At 39.5% G+C, this 23,697-nt stretch overlaps 2 protein-coding genes across 4 annotated transcripts in view; both read right to left on the bottom strand.

Moving 5' to 3' along the window:
* The window catches only part of slc16a4 (solute carrier family 16 member 4), a 23,979-nt gene extending 6,160 nt beyond the window's left edge, over positions 1-17,819 (bottom strand). Inside the window, exons 1-9 of one of the 3 annotated variants that reach the window (XM_034876029.1) lie at positions 17,476-17,817; positions 17,088-17,164; positions 14,888-15,024; positions 8,422-8,554; positions 7,923-8,055; positions 7,567-7,710; positions 7,190-7,351; positions 6,392-7,045; positions 2,378-2,589 (exon numbers count right to left, since the gene is read on the bottom strand). In XM_034876029.1, coding sequence (XP_034731920.1) covers positions 2,378-2,589; positions 6,392-7,045; positions 7,190-7,351; positions 7,567-7,710; positions 7,923-8,055; positions 8,422-8,538 — 1,422 coding nt within the window. In that variant the 5' untranslated portion in view covers positions 8,539-8,554; positions 14,888-15,024; positions 17,088-17,164; positions 17,476-17,817. Of the gene's footprint in view, positions 1-2,377; positions 2,590-6,391; positions 7,046-7,189; positions 7,352-7,566; positions 7,711-7,922; positions 8,056-8,421; positions 8,555-14,887; positions 15,025-17,087; positions 17,165-17,475 lie in introns of all 3 variants that reach the window. The other 2 variants (XM_034876030.1, XM_034876031.1) reach the window with 2 other exon arrangements.
* Positions 17,820-18,456: 637 nt separating this feature from the next.
* Positions 18,457-22,533, bottom strand: lamtor5 (late endosomal/lysosomal adaptor, MAPK and MTOR activator 5). Its single transcript, XM_034877690.1, has 4 exons — positions 22,351-22,533; positions 22,195-22,256; positions 19,751-19,868; positions 18,457-18,930 (listed from the first exon to the last, which is right to left on the bottom strand). Exons 1-4 carry the CDS (start codon positions 22,383-22,385, stop codon positions 18,870-18,872), a joined length of 276 nt encoding a protein of 91 aa, XP_034733581.1. The 5' UTR covers positions 22,386-22,533; the 3' UTR covers positions 18,457-18,869.
* Between the last annotated feature and the right edge of the window lie 1,164 nt (positions 22,534-23,697).

The following is a 23,697-nucleotide window of genomic DNA, read 5'->3' as shown; positions in this document are numbered from 1 at the left end:
AATGGGCCGAGGCGAGCCGAGGCGGGCCGAGGCGAGCCGAGGCAAGCTGTTACCAGCAGTGGAAAAACGCCATTAGTGATTTGTGTGCAGTGTAACTTAAAGGTCCCATGACATGGTGCTACTTGGATGGAGCACCAAGTCTATATACTTTTATATAGAATAATAATACTGTATCTGAAGTCTCTTTCCCAAAATTCAGCCTCGGTGCAGAATTACAGCCACTAGTGCCAGTCCCACAATGAGCTTTCCTTAGTATGTGCCATTTCTGAGTCTGTAGCTTTTGAGGCGGAGAGAGGGGGGGCAAGGGGGAGGCTGTGTGTGTGACCTTGGCCAACTGCCACTTTGAATGTCATTATGTCTTTCTCTCAGAGAAAGGAGAGTTAACCTTGCCCCTTATGACCTCATAAGGGGCAAGATCGGCCCCTCTGAGCTTTCATTTTCTCAACGGCAGAGCAGGATACCCAATGCTCGGTTTATTACCTATTGCCTTTTCTAGCCATTGGGGGACCATAGGCAGGCTGGGGGAACTCATATTACTGGTAAAAAACCTCATAAAGTGAAATGTTTATACCTTGGGACCTTTAACATTAAAATGAGTTGCAACAAAATGAACTCAGGCGGACGTAACTCTGAACTCTGAAAATCATAGACACAAAATAAAACACAGTATAATAGTTAGAGAAGCTAACGCTAACCCTGAACATGATAGAGGACAGTGCTTGTAATTCTCTGCTCGTAAATGCCATGGTAGCCAATAAAAAAACCTGGAGTAAAACACAACCCATAGCATATGAAACCTCAAATCAAAGTTCAATTAATCTCAACATACACGTGAATACTGTGTGGGTATTATCAAGTTTCAACAAAAACATCTTTAATTTGCTTAATCATTTAACTTTGAGCTTGAATATTTGGTTTTTTACTGATTCATAAGCAGCAGTGTGTATTAACTACAACTTTAGGTCTATTTTATTGCTTTTGAAACAATATGTCAGAAACCTTTTGCTACTCAGATTTAGTTGTTGTCTACCGCCGGCCCCTGTGCTTAAAGACCCGTCAATCAGTTTAGGAGTGGCAACAAGTTCCAGGCCAATGTTTTGAATGTTGAAGGTGGGCTGATATTTTTGTTTACATTTGAATGACAGATTGTATTTTTAATGGACATGCCTGTAATCACAACAGCCCCTAAGTCAAACTAGGGGAGTCACCAGCATGTTTAAGGAGATGTAAAAACTTGGATCTACTTTTCAAAACCTTTTGTGTAAATTCTGTGAATTACATCGGCAGACAGAGACAAGCTGTAATCTGATTGAAAAAGATAACTGGTTTGACTGGTTCTTCAACTCTATTCATACAAAAAAACTAATACCACTTTAGGCCCGAGGAAGGTCTTGCCCTTTTAGACCAAATCACATCACAGTTGTCCACCTATTTGTTCTCAGGTGTGACATGACACGACGATACAGGATACTAAATATGTTGTTCCACCCATAAAAGGCAGTTAGGAAACATCTCCAACGGTCTGCTAAAGGGAAACTTTTCACCTTTCAGGGCGTGACACAATGATGTAATAAATGCATGTTCTCATGGTACAAACGTCCCCACACACAAATACAGTTAATGTGAACTCAACAGATTGGAGATTAAGGGAGAGTTCTTGCTTGGTAAATTGACTCCAAACTGATAGTATAGTGACACTGACGCTGGTGTAAAAAAATCAAATGATATTTGCTATACGGGTAGCTCGGATTCTGCTACTTTTATTTGCCTTCACTATTCATGATTTTAAATTTGTTCAGAATGACTTTATATCTGACCTGCAATGCCCAGTTATTACTATAAACAGTAAAATATGGCTCTTATGCTCACCTTAGTGTATTGTGTGAACAGTTCACCTAACGTGACGTTTTCTTTTGCAGGTGCAAATGTTCCACCAAAACATGCTCTTTCCCGAGAACATTTAGCAGAGACGCTGTCTCTGCGACCAGAGCTTAGCGCTGCCCAGGACAATTGTGAATGGTTTAAAGAAACGCAAACAACCCAGAGGATTTTTGTCCCCTAAGCTGGAATCTATATAGGAGTCTGACCTTACGCCACAGCGTTGTGGAAATAGGTCTGGGAATGCAAGACTACTTATTCAATAAAATATCTCAACAAACCATTGGTAAATAAACATTTCCATCCATCCAGTTACTTTGGTGTATGACCAAATACCACCAAAACTATTCCCATCAGCCTCAGCTATACTTTGTGTTTAATGCTAAACAGCAAATGTTAGCATGCTAACATGCTAAACTAAGATGTTGGTAACATATTACATTGCTTAGCAATTGTAAAATTTTCCCATGCATATGTTCAGATTGGCTGGTCTTCTTACTAGAACGGGCAGCAGCAGAGCCATGTATCCACCACAGAAGATGGCGAAGAAGACAGCGTAAACCATCAGCAGGATGTAGGAGGTGGCCATCGGGGAGAGCAGGTTGACCAGGCCACAGAGGATCAGGTAAGCCTTGTGGTAGTGATATTTATGGAACAGGTTCCTGTCTGTCACCCAGCCCGAGGCCAGCTGGGCGATGGTCTCTGTGATGCCTGCAATGAAAAAGAATAGGCGAGGCTTATTAATGTGAAAGTGAAACTGTAAGATGAGGGAGAGTCTTAAGGGTGAGACCAAAGGGTGAAAAATAACGTGTGAAAAGGAAAAGTTTTTTTCTCAGGCTTTATTTGTCTTTATTTTAAAATGTGTGTAACCAGAACTCCTTAAAAAAATAAAGTTAGATGTTCCTTACTGTTTCTTTAAGCGAGAAGTAACAGAAAAGAGGCCGATTGGGGACAGCATACAATAAAATATTAAGGTAACAGGAAGCTGCTCTTTGGTAAATGGAGTTTTGATGGAATCCAAAAAACATGAGCATCGCTGCTTTCTTCACCTTCAGATAAAAATGTCTTCAAATAAGAATGTCTTCTCTGTATTGAATGTCTTCAATAATCAAGAAGCTTCACATTTAACATTCAGAAAACAGATCCAGCCAAATATGTCCTAATAACTTTGGTGACACCCCAGCTTTTCCTCTTAGACCATAAGGTCTGGTAGTGATATGTCTTAACAACTATTGAATGGACTACCATCACATCTGGCACACACATTTATGTCACCCTCATGATGAATTATAACATTGTCATCTTGGGTATGTTAGCATTCAGCTCAAAGCATTGCTGTGCCTAAGAACAGCCTCGCAGATACACTACTGTGATATGTAGACCCTGAGTCTTGATATCATAAATCAGTAAATACATTTGTCTTTTGGTGTTGAAATAATCCTGGTTAGTACACGCTGCCACAGCAGACCACAGTGGTCAGAGGCCAACAGCATTTTTGAACTGATGCTTACGCAGAAAGAGTTAAATGTCAAAGTCAGCCTCGCCACTGCAAATTATAGTTTGAGGGCAGCCAGGGTAAACTATGAAGGAATCCTCCCAGTTACATGCAGGTAAGTGTTACCATAAATATAATGCAAAAATGATATGCTTAATGAAAACAAAGCATGGAAGGGGTGCAAGTGTACATTTATACATGCGTGCGTGCCTGCATGGGTGCATGCATGAATGCATGTGTGAGCTAGGGTGGGGCATACAGAATGAGAGGAAAGAATGCCGCCCTGCAGCAAAACTACACATGTCTGCATTAATAACAGGCGTGATGTCTAAACAAGTCTATTTTAAATCCCTGTCCTCTTGAATATTAACACAAACAGTGTGTGGCAACATTTATCTGTTAACATCTCTATTACACTGGCAACACCCAGGCAAACAAGTCATTATGCATTCCATCCAATGTGATTGATTATATGCTCCAGTTGGATATGATGACTGGGCACATATGTGCTGTTCTCTGCTGAGGTCAACTGGAATGCGATAGTGCGGAAACTGCAATGGTGTATTGACTGCTGCAGGAATAGCTACAAGCAGACAGAGCTGAGCAATTGATCAATGAAACAAACTGGTTCTATGCAGATCAGAGTTACTCATTCTTTGCTCAGCCTCTGCACCACAACTGCATAGGCTGCAGCCACTGAGTTCAACTAAGTTTGAACTCAAAACAGATGAAAGTTCTGACGAGATTGCATACAGTTTGTATTACCAAGCACAGTATGCATATGTATCATTGTTGTAAACACGGTTACATCAATCTACACAAATCAAAATGTGACCATCTACATCTTTATTTTAAGGTTTTTTAAGAATTTCACATGAATAAAAAATGAATTGCCTCGTCAGTGAAGACCTCTGCTTTCCTTACATAACCAGACTCTCGAGCGTTTCTGTCCTACGAGGTTAGAAAGATGACATGGGGCAGCTGTGCTGTGTTTATGTGTCCTCGTCTAGCGACCTAAGACAGTGTCCTGGGGTGTCGCCTTCTTGCATGCAGATGAGTTGTGAGTTTGTTTGTGTGTTTTAGCCTCAGCAGGTTGGTTCAGGCCTGCAGCTGTTCCTGTTCAAACTCAGTTTGCAGTTTAAATTTGGCCTCTCCAAGTAGCAGCTTAAGCCAACTGCAATCTGGTACATTATTAGTTCTATCCATAGTGCTGACTGGTATAGAAGGTTTATAGTATGCGCATGCCTTTTGGCATTAACAGACCATTGGGGGGTTACAAGGCGTGGAGAGGTACCATTGCCCTTGTTTCAAAGAGGGACATTTTGTCACTAGATTAAAGCAAATGTTTCTAAAAAGCATGTTGGTTTTCCCAGCTTCTCTGACGTGGCAGTTGGCTTGTGTTGTCTACTCCTTTGTACGTATTGCTGCCTCAGTGCAACTCTGCAAAGTATCAGCCACTTTAGAACTGGACTTGAACAAAATTTGGAGCCTCTCTTGTCACCCCGCCAACAACTTTACTCAGTTAGCTGTTGCTTAGCGACTCCAGTTAGCGCCAGTGTTGGTGGCTGAGGGTTTCCGAACAGACTGACCCGGACGATAGTGGCCTCCCTCCCTCCTAGCCAAGACCACAGGCCTATGTGACAAGCGCTGGGTCGGGGAAAGAGGGACAGCGGGACACTTGGGATAGTGGCTTTGTGGTGTGGGTGTACAGTGCACATGACCAGTGAATGTGACAGTACAAACGTGTCCTAGTCAAAAGAATCCAAAAATGTTTTTTTGTCCCAGATGTGTTTCTAACGCAGGTCATAGTGTTTTCTTGAGACCTCTTTATCCTATTTGTTCCCATTTTCTACAGCAATGGTGGTATCCAGCTGCTGTTGCACACAAAATGCTAAAAAAGGAAAGACTATATATTCGCAGACCGTGTACTTTTCGTACATTAAAATTAATTACATTTTCTTCCAGAACACCAAAACAGTCCTTTATGCAATTGAGAGGCATTCCCTCAAAAGCCAAAGCAGTGATGCATAATTCAAGATTTGATTTTACACTGAAGAGATGTGATAAAATGTCACTACCATGATCACATCCTAAAGTAAATAAGTGATAACAGATTTTTTCTTATCTAAAAGACACATTTCATCAAAGGTAACACTATCTCTGTCAACTGATTTTACAAAAGGGATAGATTAAAAAACAGAAGCATGTAATTTATAAATGCACCACCCCACCAGGTGCATTTCAATTATTCACAAAGCCTGACAAAGCACTCTTAAAGAATTACATGCACATGTGGTCGGTGGCCAAATGTTAATGCTGTTTTCTGTTCATATGGTGTGGCCTCCTTTTGAGAGGAGTGGGTTCAGCAGTGCTGAACCCACCCACCCTTGCCAGTGGGCCAAAGTTCAGCTTTTATGTAAGCACATTCATTACATAAGACTGCAGAGTCTGAGCAGCTCACAAATAATTAATGCCTTGAAGTTGACTGAGGACTTTTTTTGCATTGCTTCTTAAACCCATTCTTAAAGAAACTGGGACCTCCCTCTCTACCGTCACTGTGAAAACCCTGTCAAAGACAAACAGCAGCAATCCACTATCTATTCAATCAGGAGTCTGTCAGATTTATAAAAAAAAAGAATTAATGATGTTGTGCTTCATGCACATTTCAGACAGTCAAATGTAGACTGGTGTCTAATCTAGAAGATGGGTATTTGTCCGACACCTTTTGTAATGAGAACAGTTTCACTGATTAAATCCACTAGTTTCTACTTTCAAGCAATGTTTTAGTTAAACTTTATTTATACAGGTAATCTCATTGAGACACAGAGTCTCAATCTCAAGAGTTAAGAGAGAAGTGTTTTTTTCCAAAATGTATATGGATGTATTACAGTATACCTTGTAAGTCCTGCTATGTACCTACACATTTTGGGAAATGCTTGTTTCCACAAGCTGAAACTGTCTTTCCAAAAGTGTCTCACAAAAAACATAGGAAAAGATGTTGAACAATGTGTGCCTCACCTGCCACAGAGATGATGAAGGAAGCATCCATGGCATTAATGCCCAGGGTTCTGGCTCGGGCAGACAGATGGAAATAGGGGATGAAGTAGGCCAACTGGCTGAAGACTAAGGACCAAGTATAGATACAGAAGAATGGGTCCTTTAGGAGAGAGAAATCCAGTACTTTGGCTTTTATGACGGTCACCTCACTTGGCGTGCTGGCATGTGAGGGAAGTCCAACAATGGTAGACCCATTCATGCTGCCATTGAGCTCCGCTGAGCTATCTGGAGTTGTGGGTTTACACTGACCCAAGTCATGGTGGGGCTCATGGCCATTCACACCATTAAGGACCAGTCTTGTCAATTCAGGGTTCACTGACTGGTCCTGGAGTCCCTGATTACATTGGCCCCCCAGGTTCTCAGTGTCCCCGTGAGGGGCTGGAGGAGGAGATGGAAATGAGTCTGCTTTGGAGATGCCATTGGATAAGTGAGAGGAGCCATTCAAGCAGCTATTATTGCATTCCTTCTCTGAGGAGCTCTTGAGGGAAACAGCAGGGCTCTTTTGAATGGGAGGAGAGGTAATGTTTGACACGGGAGGCTTCACTTTGATGGGTCGCAGAAGCATCCCAGTGGCCACCAGATTCAGCATTAGACCGCCAAGAATTAGCATTGCTCCTGTGGGGGACGAAGAGAGTTCAGGATCAAATATGTCAAATTGTATGTGCTGTATTTCTTCTTACACAGAAAAGGAAATACACCTGAAAACAAACTTACATAAATAGAGTGTGCACCAATTATTAACAAATTTATGCTGCATACCTTGCCAAGCATACTTGTCCAGGAGCAGCTGAGTAAACGGAGCAAGGGCAAAGGTCAAACCCATGCCAGAACGGCCAATCGCGTACGCTGTCGCTAACCTCCTGCGGAAGTACAGCGCTGTCACCACTGAGAAGGCTTGGTAAAGTAGTGCAAAACCAATTCCTAAAAGGAGTAAAGATGTCATCAATATCAGACACAGTGTCTTTCACAGAAATGTGGGCAGACGTGTGAAAAAATGTATGTAGATAGATAGATAACAAGAGATTTTGTCATGCATAGGATGACCTTAGTATAGCTTGCGGTTTCAAAGTCATTAGGAAAACAGCAGGTTTTGATCTCATTTGAGGCATTTTGGCACAACACAAATCTCTACTCACCAACTATCACTCCCATGCTGATGTAGAGGAACACAACATTGTTGGCGAAAATACTAATGAGGAATCCTCCACTAACCAGCACTGCCCCGGCGATGGAGGTCACCCTGGTTCCAAGCTTGGCACAGGCCACAGAGGCAAGGGGCGCTACAGAGGATACAGTATGGGAAGAACAAATAAATTGAATCCTTTTTTCATTTTCAGCTAAGTAAGTAAGTTGGAAATGTGGCTTCAAAAGGTAAAAGCTTTGCTCTCTTCTTTTGAACATCTTAGTGACATGGAAAGAGAGAGGACACGATTGTATAAAAAAGCAATTTGTTGAGTGTGTAAGGGAAGAGTTGGCTTTTTTTGATACTAACCACCAGACAGACGCAGACTCGACATGATGGAACCGATCCAGCTAATGCTTTCTGACGAGCCTCCAAACTCATCTTGGAATGCCACAAAGAAGATCCCAAAACTCTTTAGTGTTCCCATCACTAGGACGTTTACCTGCGGGCATGCACAGACACACAAATATTAATTTTTTTACGCTTAATACGTGTTCTTGTTATAGGCTGTGCTCTGTTAAACACACAGACACTTAGAAAAAGAAAACATTAAAATATTAAAAACAGTTATGCAGTGATTAGTATTTTAAATAGTTGGTAAAAATGTAGTCTTTTTTCTGCCACTATCCTTTTGGAACTTGTTGAAAAGGACCAGAAAACTACATCATTGTCACACATATTACACCTGGAATTGATCACAGTTCAGGAAAACCAGTAGTTGACAAACCATTGCGCTGGTCGACATTGTTAGGATAAATATTAACACGTTTGAGAAATAAGGGATCCTAAACAACTGAGGTGGACATACCAGAAAGCAGTGCAGCACCACCATCCAGCCCCAACCTCCATCTGGAGGGTCCTCATACTGGATCTCTTTTTCCTTCTCCTTCTTATTGGTCATGGCATCCTTCCTGATCAGGTTCATGGTGGACTTGGTTTTACTAGAAAAAAAAAAAAGAACATCAATTACTTTAATATATCATAGGCTGTCTAATCAGAAGTAATCACATCACAGGCCATGTTCTAGTATAACAATATGTAGCACTTTTTTTTTTTTATCCAAAAAAGAAAACCTTGATTATTTTCTATATAAAACCCTGGGACGTATCAGACACCATGCATCAACCGTATAAAAGGGTGATTCAATGTTCCTATGTGTATTCATACCATTTATTCTTAGGAAATATTGTTTTTCCGACCGATATTAAGTTTGATTGAATCACAATCATACTGTTGATGCATGGCATCGACTGCAGACTTTTTTTTAAATAAAATATATTAAAAAAGGTTATTAGCATGATTTTTCACTTGTTTAATAGTAAAAACAAACTTGAAACATTTATCGGTTCATGCATGAAAGGGTTAAATGGTTATGGTAATTGGGTTATGGGTCACCTTTGTTTTTTGTTATTCCATTTAGGGAGTACAAGTGGACTGAGTGCAGGTTGTTAGTGAGCTGGCTCACCTGGGCTGATGAGCTTGCAAGCCAACAAAGCTGGCCAGTTCAGCCTGCCTCACTCTCTCGCAGCCCTCTCAGCTCCCACATGGTCTCCTGGTTTGGTTTCTTTGTGTTATCTTCTCTTTTTGCATACTCTGTTTTTAACTTACCATGGCACTCGCATGAACCACAGAGTTGCCCAAATGTTCACATCACATTGATTTGGTTTGCAAACAACATTTAATAAACAGTTTTGACCTCCAGTCTTTTTAGTGTTCTCCCTCTTTTTGCCTGGATTGTGTTCATGACACACCCCAAGACATCAAACTGCATTATCCGTATCATCAGTGTGTTTACTTGCTCTTAAATAACCTGGTTATTCTCTACTGTAACCGGATTTTATAAAAGACAAGTGCTGCTGTGACAGCATGGGATGAAAGGAAGTCATTGTATCCAAATGAGTAATCCTAAATCTGAATAAAATAGCAACTGTGTTGTTTCAAGTTGTTTAAAAGTCAATTCCTAGAAGCAGCTGAAAGGGTTTCTAGGTTTTACTGTGCAAAGTTATCCAGATAACTTGGTATAACTGCTCAAGGAACAGGCTTCAGGGTGTTTTGGTTCACACAATATTACAAAGTTGAAAATATCATCACTAGTGAAGCAATCTTTAGCCCATCATGTCGAGGACATACGTGCTGACAGGAATTTCCTATATACACATGATTGTACATTTACACTTAATGTAAACACTGCTCAGATAATAAGAGCAAACGAGGTGGAACAAGCAACCATGTTTATCTGTACTGACTTAACACGTTTATATAGCATTACGGTCTACTGTCCGTTACCACTGCAGGATCATTCTGTACCATGAAATGAGGATAACAAATTTTGTGTCAAATATAACTTTTTTTGAATGGTTTAAAATGATTGCATTTACTTTTTGATGCACAATCTTTTTTCTAGACTTAAATTTACAGAGCTAAGCCCCCTGTATCCAACACAAATTAAAAGCATTCCCATCCAACAACCCATCACCCAGTCTCACCTATAGACTGTAAATGGTCTTACCCCAGCAACCTCGGTACCTTAGGAGCAAATTAAGAGGGAGATTGAAACAGGAACGGTGATGTAACAGAAGTAGAAGCAAAATAACGGCATGTTAGAGCATCAGCATGTACCTTCGAGTTTGAGGTCTATTCAGTAAGATGAAAAACACACATCTTACATCTGCAGGTAACCTGGGAACAGTGAGATGTTTTGTAAAACAGGCATCCTAAACGCTCACTCCTGTGACCCCATTAACACGTTAAATGTTAGACAACTAGTACATGTGTTCAACTGTCCCAACTAAGTGGACTGCAGCTAGACAAAACATCCATTCAAAATACCTTGCCTTTACAGAATTACAGCATTCAAAAGTCTAACAAAACTGAAATTGAAGATACTTTACCAAAGTAGCAAAACACGGTTTCTTTCCCCAAAAGCACCAAGGCTTACTATCCACCAAAATCAGGACACACACACTAAAACTAGCCATCTAAACTCAACCCTTATGTGTTCAGCAGTTACCGGTTAGAGGTTTTTAATTTTAAAATAGTGAACTTGAAAGCACCTGCTATGCAGCCACTCCCAAATCCTATAGCCGTGAACCTGAGCATATAGCTCTAGCCACTTTCGAAGCCACAGTTGACACCACAGAGTCCCCAAATAGAACCTATGGGTAAACCTACCAGGGAGACTCCAAACAAGGCTAAACTAGGCCACGTTATTTTGAACTCACCAAATTGGACTATCACTTAGAACAAAACTGACAAAAGCTCTCTCACCCCCAAATTAAGTGAGAATTAGTCGGAATACACAAAAGGGGTTGAGGTAAAAAATGAAATAGTTTATTAAATAGTATTTACAAAACCTATGACCTAGATGTGAACGAAATGTGAACAATAAGTAACATCAGTAGTGTATGTGAGTGCCAGGGTGAGTGGAAAACAGTAATGCTAAAATAAAAAATGAACACAAAGCAACCAAGCGGAAGCTGAGAGGGCTGCGGGAGAGTGAGGCAGGCTGAACTGACCAGCTTTGTATGTTTGCGAGCTCATCAGCCCAGGTGAGCCAGCTCACTAACAACTTGCACTCAGACCACTACCTGCAAGAGGAGGAGAACACACAAGCAGGACAAGCAGAGCAGACACAAGAGGGGCGGTCAAAACTTGCTCATGGCGGTATTTGGGTCAGACAGAGGGATAATGGATTACTGAGTGAAATGATAATTAAATGTTTATTTAACAAAACGTCCTGTAGTGTATGAGTAACTTATGCAGTTGAGATTTAAGCTGTAAGACGCCAGCTTTGTGAAATAAACCTATGCTGCTGTTGAGTGAAGTGAGGTGATTGATGAGTGACCAGTGTACTGCAGTTTGACTTGGCAATTTGCCATCTAGCATTACTTTGAGGCTTTCTTGGAACTTGTTTACAAAGGATCCTCCTCCCAAGAATTGACCCATACCTGCATATTTTGAATGAGCCTTGTTAAAAGGAGTCTTTTTGTAATAATGCATTTGCTACAATGGCGTCAAACATGGACAAACAGAACAAATTCTTATGAATCATTTCTCATACAAGAGCAATGTTGGAGCAATTATATACTGTATAAACATTGTGTTTTCCAGTAAAACACATACACTGGATCCCAAGGTCACAGACGGATGAACAAGTGAGTAGTGAAGCACCATGGTTGATTTCATAGTATACACACTGCTGTGCAGATGCTTGGTGAAAATACAATGATGTGTTCAGTCTGTTGCTTTAGGTCAAAACAGAGAAAGTTCAAAATCTGTCTTGGAGGCCGGGCCACTAGACCCCTGTTACAGACTGTCTGGTGTCACCAATTGTCTGCAGCTGAAGATACACATGCCGTCCAGAAGGGACAATCAAAATGAAGAGGCAGAGTTGTTTCCATACAAAGAAAGAATAGCCTGTCTTAATATTATCTGCTTTACCTGTGGGATAAAACAATGTGATTGAAGTTCACCAGATCCAACACTGACCATTGATCAGGTAACGTAGTCATAATAAAACCTGAAGAATACAAGATGGGACATTTCTTGCCGCCTTAGATGCTGGAAAGCAAAGAGACCTTGAACAAAGGTGAAAGGTTAGTAAAAGGCGTAGTAAACCTGTGTTTATCACCAGTCTTTTGTTGACTGCATCACTAACTCAGTCCGACTAAGACATGTATAAGAAGCAGAGACCACATTAGGCAGAGAGCACAGAGCGGATTAAAAGAAGAATGAATTGGGCCAGTGTACTGCGAGGAAAGTATCCCCCCCCCCCCCCATATCTGTACACAGTAGCCCTCAGAGTGTGCCTGAGTGCATGTTTGTGAATGTTCGGGGGTCTGAGGCTTTAAGCGATGGGGGTTTGGAGACCAGAGCTTTGCAATGGAGTGTAGAGTTTGTTACTACACATTTCCACCACGAGAGTCTCTTTCAGACTTTCACACTGAGCTTTTAGTCTAACAATAGATTTTAGCAGGATTACTTGGAGAATAGTGTTCTCCAAAATCTGTCCCAGTGTGACTTAAACACTTCTATAAAGCTATAAATCTGAAAAGTGTTTTCTGAGGGAACAATCAATGAGACACTAACAGATCTTTTCATCTGACCTTCTGAAGCCTGATTTACGAGTCCCAGTATGTGGTTTAAAGGCTGGACAGAGCAAACTGAAAACAGAAGTCTTAAAGTGGCCCTGTGGAGTTTCTTTTAAACATGAGTAATTTTTACATTCAGTATTATTACCAAAACACATCATTGAGCTCTGGGTGTTTTCCTTCCTCGTAAAACTTTTACAAGTTTTTATTCATTTTTTGTAATACTACATTGTTTATATCTATGTTTACTAGCATGCTGGAGCATTGCTGCATATCTTGACATGTTACTGCCAACTTTTGATTAGTGGAATAGAGTAAAAAGGTTTGCAGTATACATCGCATCACCTGCGTGCATGAGCGGCATGCAGCTTAACCGCTCTCTACTAGAAGTTGAAAACAGGAAGCATTTAACAAATAAAAGTGACCCTTAAGATTTTTTTGGGGGGAAATACGCTTTGTTCGCTTTCTGGTAGCAAGTCAAATGAGAAGACCAATCTTATTTCTGTCCGTACTGAAGAATGAAAAAAAACATTTCTGTTGTATTCTGATGGATACGATGTCCTTGCCTTGATTCTGTTCAGGGACCTATGTTTCATATTATACAATCTTTTTCTCCCCTTCTTTCCCGTCTACCTTTAGACCAAATAAATTAATCAACCTATATTAAATAAATAAATCAAATAAATGTGAAAATACCAAAAAATTACATTTAAAAAACAGACTAAGTGGGTGGTTGTTAGGAGGTACTTTGTGTTCATAGTAGCCACTATATTCTGTCCACTAGTTTGGAGAATGGATGATTTTGATAGATTCAAACAAATCAGGACTAGAAGGTTTGTCCCAGTCTTACAAAAAACAATACCATTTATATATTGGCTGTGTTGGGGAGTAGTGAACTACATGTTATTAAACTAGTAGTATTACTATTGGTAGGTTAGTTCCATTCATATCCGCATAGTAATTCAAATAGTTACATTTTCTCCACTGTAATTGAACCTCCTATGACCAACCTTTCTGCCCCTTTTTTCCCATCCGGACCGCTGTGAAAGCATATTCAGACAATGCATCAAGAAGGCAGACACTTCGGTTTTGGACAGTTTGCTTATCCAGAAAGCTGGAATTTTAGCTCACCTGTAAAAGAGATTTGACTATAGTTACCTCCTAAACTTAGTGGAAGCGTGTGGCATAGGTCAAGGTACATTTTTGGAGCAGATCTGAATCATGGGACAGATACACAAATAATGTTTCACCTCGCAAAATGTTGGGAAAAAGTGTACAAACCTTTCTGCTAAAAATACCAATGCGTTGCATTTTATATATAGATGCAAAAGATACAGTTGTTACAGTTGTTACAGTTACAGTCAAAAGAATGATCATAACTGTCTGAAATCTCAATTTACTGCTCACTACAGAGTAAACCACTGGCTTTTATGTGGGGAGAACTGGATGATCCCCGCCCCTCCCTGCCTAGACCTCCAGCATGAGTTACCACTGCAAAGACAAGGACATGATCCTTCACAGGCTTCTCACCTGCAAAAACTGCCAGTTGTGTTTGATGGAACGCATAATCACTGCTTGAAACTGCAGCAAGGGGAGTTTTTTGCCCCTGCACATCCAATCAATAGTTTTGTGGACCATATTTATCTCACAAAAAGCATCTCACAAAATCATTAACAGGAGAAACCTGGACCACATAAACAGAATCATTCACCAAAAAAAACGTCTTGATCCTGCTGAAGTTCTAATATGTCTATATGTTCACATTTGGAGCCTATTTTTTCACATATTTTGTTAAACTGTGGCATTAAAATGGCTTAAAGTCTTAAAATTAACCTCACTACCTGTAGACATCTTGATCCATGGAGCCGTTTTACTTCTGTGTAAATAGTTATGTGTGTAGTTAGGCTTTTACATAGTTGTTGTACATAAGTAAGTTGGTAATTACTGTATTTGTGTTCTAAAAATAAAAGCTATAAAAAACAACTTTTTTGCTGTAATAGTAACACAGCCATCCATCGGATCAGTCAGTTCATCCGTCAACAGCAAAACCATAACACAACATTACTTAAAAACCTTTTCTTACAACTTATGCAGCATAGTTCAGTTCCTATGGTTAGTTGTTAACCCGAGCACCAACAGCCTCAGCAGCATACAATAAAAGCTTTTAAAAGTGTGTTGAGTTACCTGTTTATGCTGATTTAGTAGAATGCCTGATGGCTCTGGAGGTGAAGAATTATCTCAGGAGTCCTTTTGTCCGAGTGTCATTCTCAGGTGGTCGAAGGGCACTTGTAACTATGGCTGCATTCAGATTAGTTTTACGCCTGCAACAAGAAAGAGACAATGATAAGTGAAGTGAAATGACCCAAGAACATGAGAAAAAAAGATGAAATTTGATGCAGATGCATGCTCACATCTCTAAAACCTCAAAGCAGAGCTATAAATAGCCCTATCTAAACAACAATGTGGATATAACTGTGTGCCAAGCCATCTTGTAAACTCACCACAAATTTCTGTACAAAATTGAATGGCAATCAATTGAGCCGTTGTAGATATATTTTAGACTAAAATGGTTGAACAACCACCCGGCGCAACAATACTGCCATTCCTAGAGCCATGTTGCTACCTTATCTAAAACCTTATCCAAATTTGTAACAGGAAATTAACCACAAGTCACCAAAATGGTGTTCCATTCACTTGTAGTTAAATTTCATTCATCTGTGACATGTTTAATTATCAACAAGAATTGTACACAACTTGCGTTTTTACCCAATGTTTTTTTCTTATAATGAGGCATATTTACAAGTGACTGATTGCACAATCTGTGCATATTTGTGTGCATAGTCTAACATATTTGGTGAACAATTGCTAAATGCAGCCCATGATCTGGAATGCAGAAAAATAGTGCTGCAGTCATTAATTGCTATTAAGATGTATGGTAATGAAGAAAATGAATATAGTGTGCCTTATATCATCACAAAAGATGGTAAAAGTACTTTTGTGTGGGAAAGATTAGCTATCAAAGTAATCAGGTTCTTTTGCCTCTGTGCTTTGTTTTAATCTGGATCATTGCAGGAAACAAGGTTTATACACAGATAAGTGGACCCAAATTGTAATAGCTACTCCAGTATTAGGTATTGCTTTCACACAAAGACGTGCCCAAGACTTTAATAAAAAAGGATCTCCAACTTCATAATGCTGACCTATGAACTCTTGCCAAAACCTCGCTGAAGCAACCACTCCTGCAAAAAGTAGGAGAAATCGCACTTTTTCCACAGCTGTGTTTTAAGAATCCTTCCCAACTTCTTTTACAGGTTTAGAAGGCCAACAGCTTTGTCCTAATAGGGCACATAGTTTTAATTCATGTACAGAATTCTTTTGCAAACAGACATGTTGCTGCACGAGTAGAGACCCTGAAGGATAAATCTTCCTTCTTTTTAAGGTTAATAATCTTTTCCTCAGTTTTAAGAAATGACCTGATACTTTACATATCTGCACATATTTGTCTTCAGATGAATTACCACAGCCGAATCAGCAAATCATTCCAAGGTTGACACAGTTTCTGGGTGTCAAATGGGACATTCATGGTGGGTTAGAGGTAAAAAAAAAAAAGAGGTAATTGGTAGGTCAAACAAAGATCCTCCAACATTGCAAAGAAACCTTGTGTTAGAGTGACAAAGGTGAAGTTTGATAATACACTACACATGCTGAAGTACTGTAACAAATCCAATATACAGTGCACACCAAAATCGCAGGGCCATGCTTGGTAAAAATGATGCGTCTACCTCAGCAGCAACTTTCATGCTTTTGAAAGTTTTTTAAGTTCTGTGTTAAAAAAAAAAAATGTTTGCAGATAGTAAACGTTTACTCAGACAGTGGTGACTGGATATGAAAAGTGCTATTCAGAATCTCAGCAGAGGTAAGTGTATATTTTTATCGTAAAAGGGCAGTTTTGTTAAGATAAAAGCATACCAAAACCAAACTCATTTAGCCTACTTACAAAGTAGAACTACCAGGATTGAGGGCATGTTCCAAACCTGCTAACCCTGTTCCAATTGTAGAACCTACAGGCTCTACAATACAGATAAAGTGAATTGTTACATTAAACAAATGTAGTTCCTTAAATTAGTGAAACATTATTGTCTCATAACTTTCTCTTTTATGTCATTACTTTTCTTTATTTTCTGTTTGCATGACTATTTCATCCATCAAGGTAAACCCAAATTCACAACCTGGAGCCTCTTACTCTAACCACAGCCTTGCTTCAGCCCTGAGGAATTGTGAGATTATGTAGTAAATGCATTGTTTAGCTGAAAGCTTTGGTTTTATAGTCCGCGGAGGAATACACAAAACCGTATTAATGTGGGGAGAAACAGTGTGGTCTTACCGTGTGTAGCTGTGAGCTAGTTGTTATCTTCACTTCACAGGCCTGTTGCATTGTGGCTGTCACTCAACTCCACACTGCTGGGGAGGCAAAATGAATAGTTGAAGCAGATGCGGAAATCTCAAGAGTACGTCATCGGTGCCCTCTGTCATCTGATAAAAGGAGGCACAAACCTGCACTGACGTTACGTCGATCACAAGCTTTAAAAAGAAAACTAACTTTAGAGTAACAGTCTGGAGGGTAACTTTGGAAAGGTTTCATGTGATAAAAACATTTCCCCAATTAAAAAAAAAACTAATTACAAATTGAATTTGAATTGTAATGATATTGCTCGGCCAACTTCTATTTAAAACGAATAATATGTTGACTTAAATAGCAAAGAGGTCCATACCTGATATCTCATTCACTCCTGAAGCGCTTCGCAATTTTCAATTAGTTTACTTGGACGCGTAATTTGGGGTTGTCTCGCTCCAGCGCAGCAGAAGGACGTGCGTGTTACCGGTGAGGGACTTTTTGGCAGAGAGAAATTGCTGCTGGACCTTGTCCTCCGGGGATGTCCGTGCCATAACTTTGCCTCTATGAGCCAGTCCTTCTGAGTTGCATCTCACATCTCAGCCTCAACAACGCTGCTCTGCTGAGGAGCCGCAGAAAGCAAAGCTCACACAGAGGAGAGCCACGTGACGCAGACGTAGCATTGAACCTCATTTGAGATAAAAAGAAAAAAGAGAAGCTTTGCGGTCAAACCATCACAGCCACCTCACCGCAGACTTTACTCAGGTCCTGACAAAGGAGACGCACTGCACTATACCCTGCAGATAGGCAACTATGTGCAAAGGACAGCAGTTTTTTGACCAAACAGTCCTGCGAGGAATTTCTCCGATTGGCCGAGTGATATCTCTCCGGCGCATAAAAACCAGCACACACCTGGCACTCCACGGCTAGCTGGTTCCACTCACTCATCCCCATCCCAGGGCAGCAACAAAGTCACTTCCTTTTCTTTTGTCTTGAACCAATGTTTAGGGTCTCCACGTCCAGATGTTAGCTATGCGGGGGGGCATTGACTGGTTAGACCTCTCTCTTACACCAATTTTCTTCCAGGAATCCGATTACAGACTCGTGCCACATGAGATCAGATATTTTTATGGCACATCAAGCAACTCAACTTCCAAATTACCATGTAGGTGACCATTACATAAAATCGATATACTGCTCAGCCAAATTTGACTTCAGTGGCTTCACAACTGTTTTAATTAATGATTACAAACTTTGAACCTTTTGTCCTTTTCTGGGATAAATGTCATGCAGCTGCCAAAGAAAAGATACTGAGAAAAGGAGACAAATAATGAATAGCCTAACACAGAAGAGGGCAACACAAAGTCAGGTTAAAGTTTATTGAGGGTTGTTTTTCTGTGCATGACTGCCTTGAACTGGATGGATGTGTACAAAAAGACACACACAAAGCATTACCTTGGCTAGAAATAACATGATACAGAGCCTAATTTGTACAGGTCATCAATAAAAAAACTTTACCTGACAGATTGGTGTGTGTGTGTGTGTATATATATATATCTATACACTGTATATATAAATAAAAGAAAGGAATCTCACTTTATGTATTAGAATAGCATCATGTATGTTTAATTATGGAATAATGTAGAAAGGACAAGAGACATGTGTAATTCCAGACTTTTCTCAAAGTAAATTCAGATTGTGTTATTGTGCTAATGTTCCTGTTGACATGTATATTTCTTTACAATACAAATTCCTCAGTGAGCCGTGTTGTCTTCAAGATGCTATCTTGTGGACTGCTACTGTGATGGTGCCATGACTCCTCACCAGAATGTTTCTACAAAACAAACAGACAAAAACAATTTACTGTGACAAACATTTACCTGATTGACAATCATAATTGTTTAGTAATGACTTTTGACTAATAAATCCAATCAACCTCTGTCATTCTGTTTGATTAGTTATTGTATGACTGATCAATACTACAAAGATGTCATGACTATGTACTACAGTTATATTTAGTACTGTCAAATGGGAATCAATAGTCCCAACTTCCCATGAATGGGATGGTGTTTTTTAAATGTAATAGTTCAAAAGAATAAATATCTACAGTGTAAACTTTACTTTAAACACCCCAATAAAACAATTTAAGGATTAACAGTCTGACATATTTTGTTTTGACATTTGATGTCTGTCCCAGTCATCAAGGCATTGATTCACAAATTGACAAATAGCGTAATCTTACCATACTTAGAGAGAAACCTACAAGTCTCAGCAAAGAAGTGGTCTAAACTACAGTTACTATAACGTCTAATGTTTAAAATGGCTTCTTACTAATAATAATCCATTAAGTATTGGTGTAGTCACTGATACCCATGAACCAGAAGAGGTTTTGAAATGTCCAGAAGGTGGCAGCATAGTCATGCAAATGAAAATAAACTCCTTTGCCAGGACTTGGAGCACAGTTTGAGGTACAAATGATTCAGACGCTCGCTCTTTTATTTTTGGATCTCTTTTAACAACTTTTCCTTGATTTATTGATCGCCCCTAGTGTTCATCAAGACCACTACGGGCAGACTTCTTAAATTCACTGAGAAAAAGGAGGCGATCCAAGTCAGTCGAACAAAAAAAGACACAAAGGTTGTGTCAGCGCTCACCCTGACTCAGACTCCAGACACACAGTTGGACTGTCTGTTGGGTCTTTAGTAAGAGCGCCAGCTTGTTTGGCCAAAACGGACACAACACCGCCATGGTCATCAGACAGGGAGCCGCGGCCTGGTGGTTGTGAGATACAGAACAGTGTTAGTTGGTTAAATAAACATATTTAAAAACTGCTATGAAATAAACAATAAATACAGAAACAAATATGTATAATTTAACTTTTTAATATTGAGAAACAAGAGGCTGTATCGATTAGAGCAGGATGTGCAAAATTGTTGAGGGATGTGCAAAATGTCAGGATATATGGAATGTGCAGAGGACAGGAGTATAGTCCAGGATGGGATGCCTTGTTAACGAGGCTGACTGCAGACGGGAACCAGCTGCTGCTGTGACGTCAGCCTCCTCTCAGAGGGGAAGGGTTCAAAGAGTTTGTGGCAACTTTCTCCAGAGGCAACGGAAGAAAGAGAAATCCACAATGAATGATTACTTCTTTTTTAGGTCAAGGAGACAATTGGAATGTTTTCCCCTACTGTCCACCTAACATCCCCCCTGAAGGAATAGTTTTCTGGAGGACCTGCTGGCTGCCTGGCAACCCCACAGTCCAGACAAGACTCAAGGAAGTCTCCGCACCGAGCCACAGTACGGCACATAATTCCTTGTAAAAACCACAATTTGATGTTTTCATTTTTGTTATTTGTATGGATTAAACAAACTATGTATAAAGTGTTAATCAGTGAGTTTTTAGAGGCTTTTTAGAGGCTTCTTGTTATCTTTGCCGAGATGTTTGTGCTATGCTAAGCTAAATCAGCTGCTGTAGCTTCATATTCCTTGAAGAGAATGCCAGCTGATGTTTTGGTTGTGTGACATTTGAAATGTTCAAAGTTGTATTTCCATGTATGTAGCTTTAGTTGGACTAAATATAGTCTGCAATTAAAATTTGTGATTTATGTAACCAAATGCAACTGTGACAACATGAGGTAGTTTGGGTGATTAGATCTTCTGTGCATATTGGGTGCACAAACTGTTTTATGGTCTTGTGTGTTTTTGTCATCTTAAGTGTTAGTCGAGTCAATTTATTTAGTGATATTCAGTACTGCACAGAAAAGCTGTGTATCCACATGACAGTTGTCAGTGAGCGTGTCATATGCTATACTGACATTTTTACTTTAGTGATTCTCACAAATAACCTCACTTTATTTGTTGTATAAAAAAGCATAATACTCGACCATGTTATTTAGCGCAGATTTCTCCATGAGTAATTCCTAGTAACAAGCCATTATTAACTTTGTGAGAAGGACTGACCTCGGACTAATTAGGACCCAGGTTGGCACAAAAAGACTGGAAGCAAGACTTTTGGTGTACACATTTAGAAATGTGCATTTTACAATTGTACTTGTTGTAATTGGGTGATTTGAATGATCTATAATGAGGTGATGGAGGGGATTTACATTTTGTTTCTATTAACAGTTCCCTTTAATTTTTTTTATGTTTGACATTATTGTTATATATGGCCCTTATTGTGAGTAGGGGACATCCCAAAAAGTTGAACATTAACAGTAAGAAACCAGTAAACAGACTGTTGACACTGGTGTTTCTATGACATGAGTTAATTTACTTGGTTGTAGAGAATATTTGACTTTATTCTTGGGTTAGGTCTCGATGTCAGATGAGTTTGGGGGCCTTTGCTGTCTTGGCTTATGTAATGATAAAGGGGACATAAAGTATTGTGCTGCCAAAAAAAATGTGGGGATTTAATGCAAAGGAATATTTCACCCCAAAATGTTAATTTGTATATTACTTACCAGGTGTTACCTTGGATTCTTTAAGAAAACTTTGTTTTTGACCGATTCCTCCATGGTGAAAGAAGAATCCCCAAAAAATCTTGATAACCCCCAAATTACTCCAATGCATCAAAACACCTGCGTTCATCATCAACGCATACAACAATAACAAAATAGTGTTCTTCAGGAATTCAAGGTAACACAGGTAAGTAATTAATGTACAATTATAATTTGGGAGAGGGAACTATTCATTTAATGTTTTGAGAATTCTAACAGTGTTTTAGAAACTGAGATTAAGAAATTAAAAAAAAAAAATTATTAAAGTTATTACAAATTGGACTAATGATGACTCCTATAGTTGTTTAAAACACCAATAACATCAGTGGGTTGGATATGTTGGGGGTGATTTTATGGGAGTCTAAAACAGTTTATATATATATATATATATATATATATATATATATATATATATATACATACATATATACACACTTATATACTTACTTACTTATACTTATATATATTAGCTGATAGTTGGTTTGAGTAACTGATGCGTTTACCCTGCCCTTGATAAAAGGCCAGTTTGGTTGGTGTGAATACATTTAAGCAATATGTTTCTATGAATCTCAGACAGAAAAAGTATCTCAGTGTTTTCTTACAGCCCAGGTTGTGTCCTTGTTCATCCGTGCAAAGCACACCAACAACTGCTGGATTTTTCATGCTGCAAACAACACAGACAAACAAAGAGCTTTCAGTCGTCTTTAACGTCCCAACGGTCAAAACACGAACTCAAACAGAGTCTGGTATTAACTTACGTTTCATCGAGATGCTGTTCGAGGGTCGACTCCATTATTAGCAATCATAAATAACTGCAAAACTCAGATTCTTGTGTGTGAAGATTACTTGTTTTGCTTGTATGCTTCTTCCGTTTCCGGTTAAAGTCAGCTGCTCGTCACGTGCACTAAGGGTCCCAACGAGGACAAAACAAAGCGCGTATGACGAGCAACAAAACAAGAAAAACACTGTGTCATGTAGGCAAGCACTTGTGGTGTATCAATGTTTAAATATAATAATATTCTAGATGACACTAAGAGCAGCCAGGGCAATAATCTGAGTTTATGGGTAGATTTTCTGGGAACTGATAACGCTACAATAGAACAAAGCTCCTTCAGGTATAAACATGAAAACAACATCAACAAAGTCTCCCATTCATTGTCTGTGTGGAGTAGCTCCAGACTTTATAATTGATGATATCAAAAGTTTAATACTCACCTCTCAGGGTTCTAGGAAGTTGGTGATAGAACATTTCTTAGGCAATTAAAATAACATATTGGAATTCTTTATTTAGGTGGTGTTCCTCTTTAAAGCTGTAATTACCAACGTGGAAGATTTCACATTCTACTATCAGCATTTAATATAGAAGCTTAATATAGGCTGCTGAATATCATTCCTGGCTTCTTCCATGTGGGCTAGGTCCTCCTTCTCTGAAATAATTTTATAAACTGGATTAGTTATAAAAATGAAACCCTGCCTCTCTACATTCAGCTATAATTCCTCATGCCATCCCATCCCAGTGAGAAAAGGATTTGGATATTCAACGTTGCATTAATATGAAATTAGATTACTTGAGTTAATACTTCCTCCTGATTACATACATATCTTCATTGATAATCTAGTTCCCACTTTGTTCTCAAGCATTTCACAGGCAGTCACAATCAGATGACTGTCAAAATAAGCTGAGGTTCCCCAAAACAGCTCCAGTGTCACATGTTGCTTTGTCATAAAAAAAGTTATTTGGAGAAACAATAAATCCTTCTTCCACACTCAGATTTCATCACTGAGAATTAAAATCATCTTCAGCAACAAAATCAGATTAATCATAACGGGCTGATACAAACATCATTCAGCATGATGAACCCTTGAACAACATGATGTGAACTTAACAATGCTTGTACTTTGTACTTTGTTGAAATATACCATTCGTATTATGAGTCTAAAGCAGGGACCTTGTTTCTCACAGCCTTTTGTTGATGGATTTTGTGTATTCTTCTAAAGTTAGCTGGAGGCCTCTGCCTAGGCTTACCTCCCTCCATGATTTCTGCTGCCTGTCCCAAGACGGCGAGGCAGCAGTGCTACTGCTGACGAAGCAGAAATGGGTGAAT

The sequence above is a fragment of the Etheostoma cragini genome, chromosome 7, assembly GCF_013103735.1.
Source record: "Etheostoma cragini isolate CJK2018 chromosome 7, CSU_Ecrag_1.0, whole genome shotgun sequence".
In the NCBI taxonomy this organism is placed as follows: domain Eukaryota; kingdom Metazoa; phylum Chordata; class Actinopteri; order Perciformes; family Percidae; genus Etheostoma; species Etheostoma cragini.
Note: the sequence above shows the minus strand (reverse complement) of the source record. Positions and strands in the feature narration are given on the sequence as shown.

Coding starts and splice junctions, on each gene's coding strand:
- lamtor5 (XM_034877690.1), bottom strand. CDS start 22,385: ATGGAGTCGACCCTCGAACAGCATCTCGATGAAAC. Junction 22,257..22,350: donor GAACAGCATCTCGATGAAAC/GTAAGTTAATAC, acceptor TGTTGTTTGCAG/CATGAAAAATCCAGCAGTTG. Junction 18,931..19,750: donor TGTCTGGAGTCTGAGTCAGG/GTGAGCGCTGAC, acceptor TTTGTTTTGTAG/AAACATTCTGGTGAGGAGTC.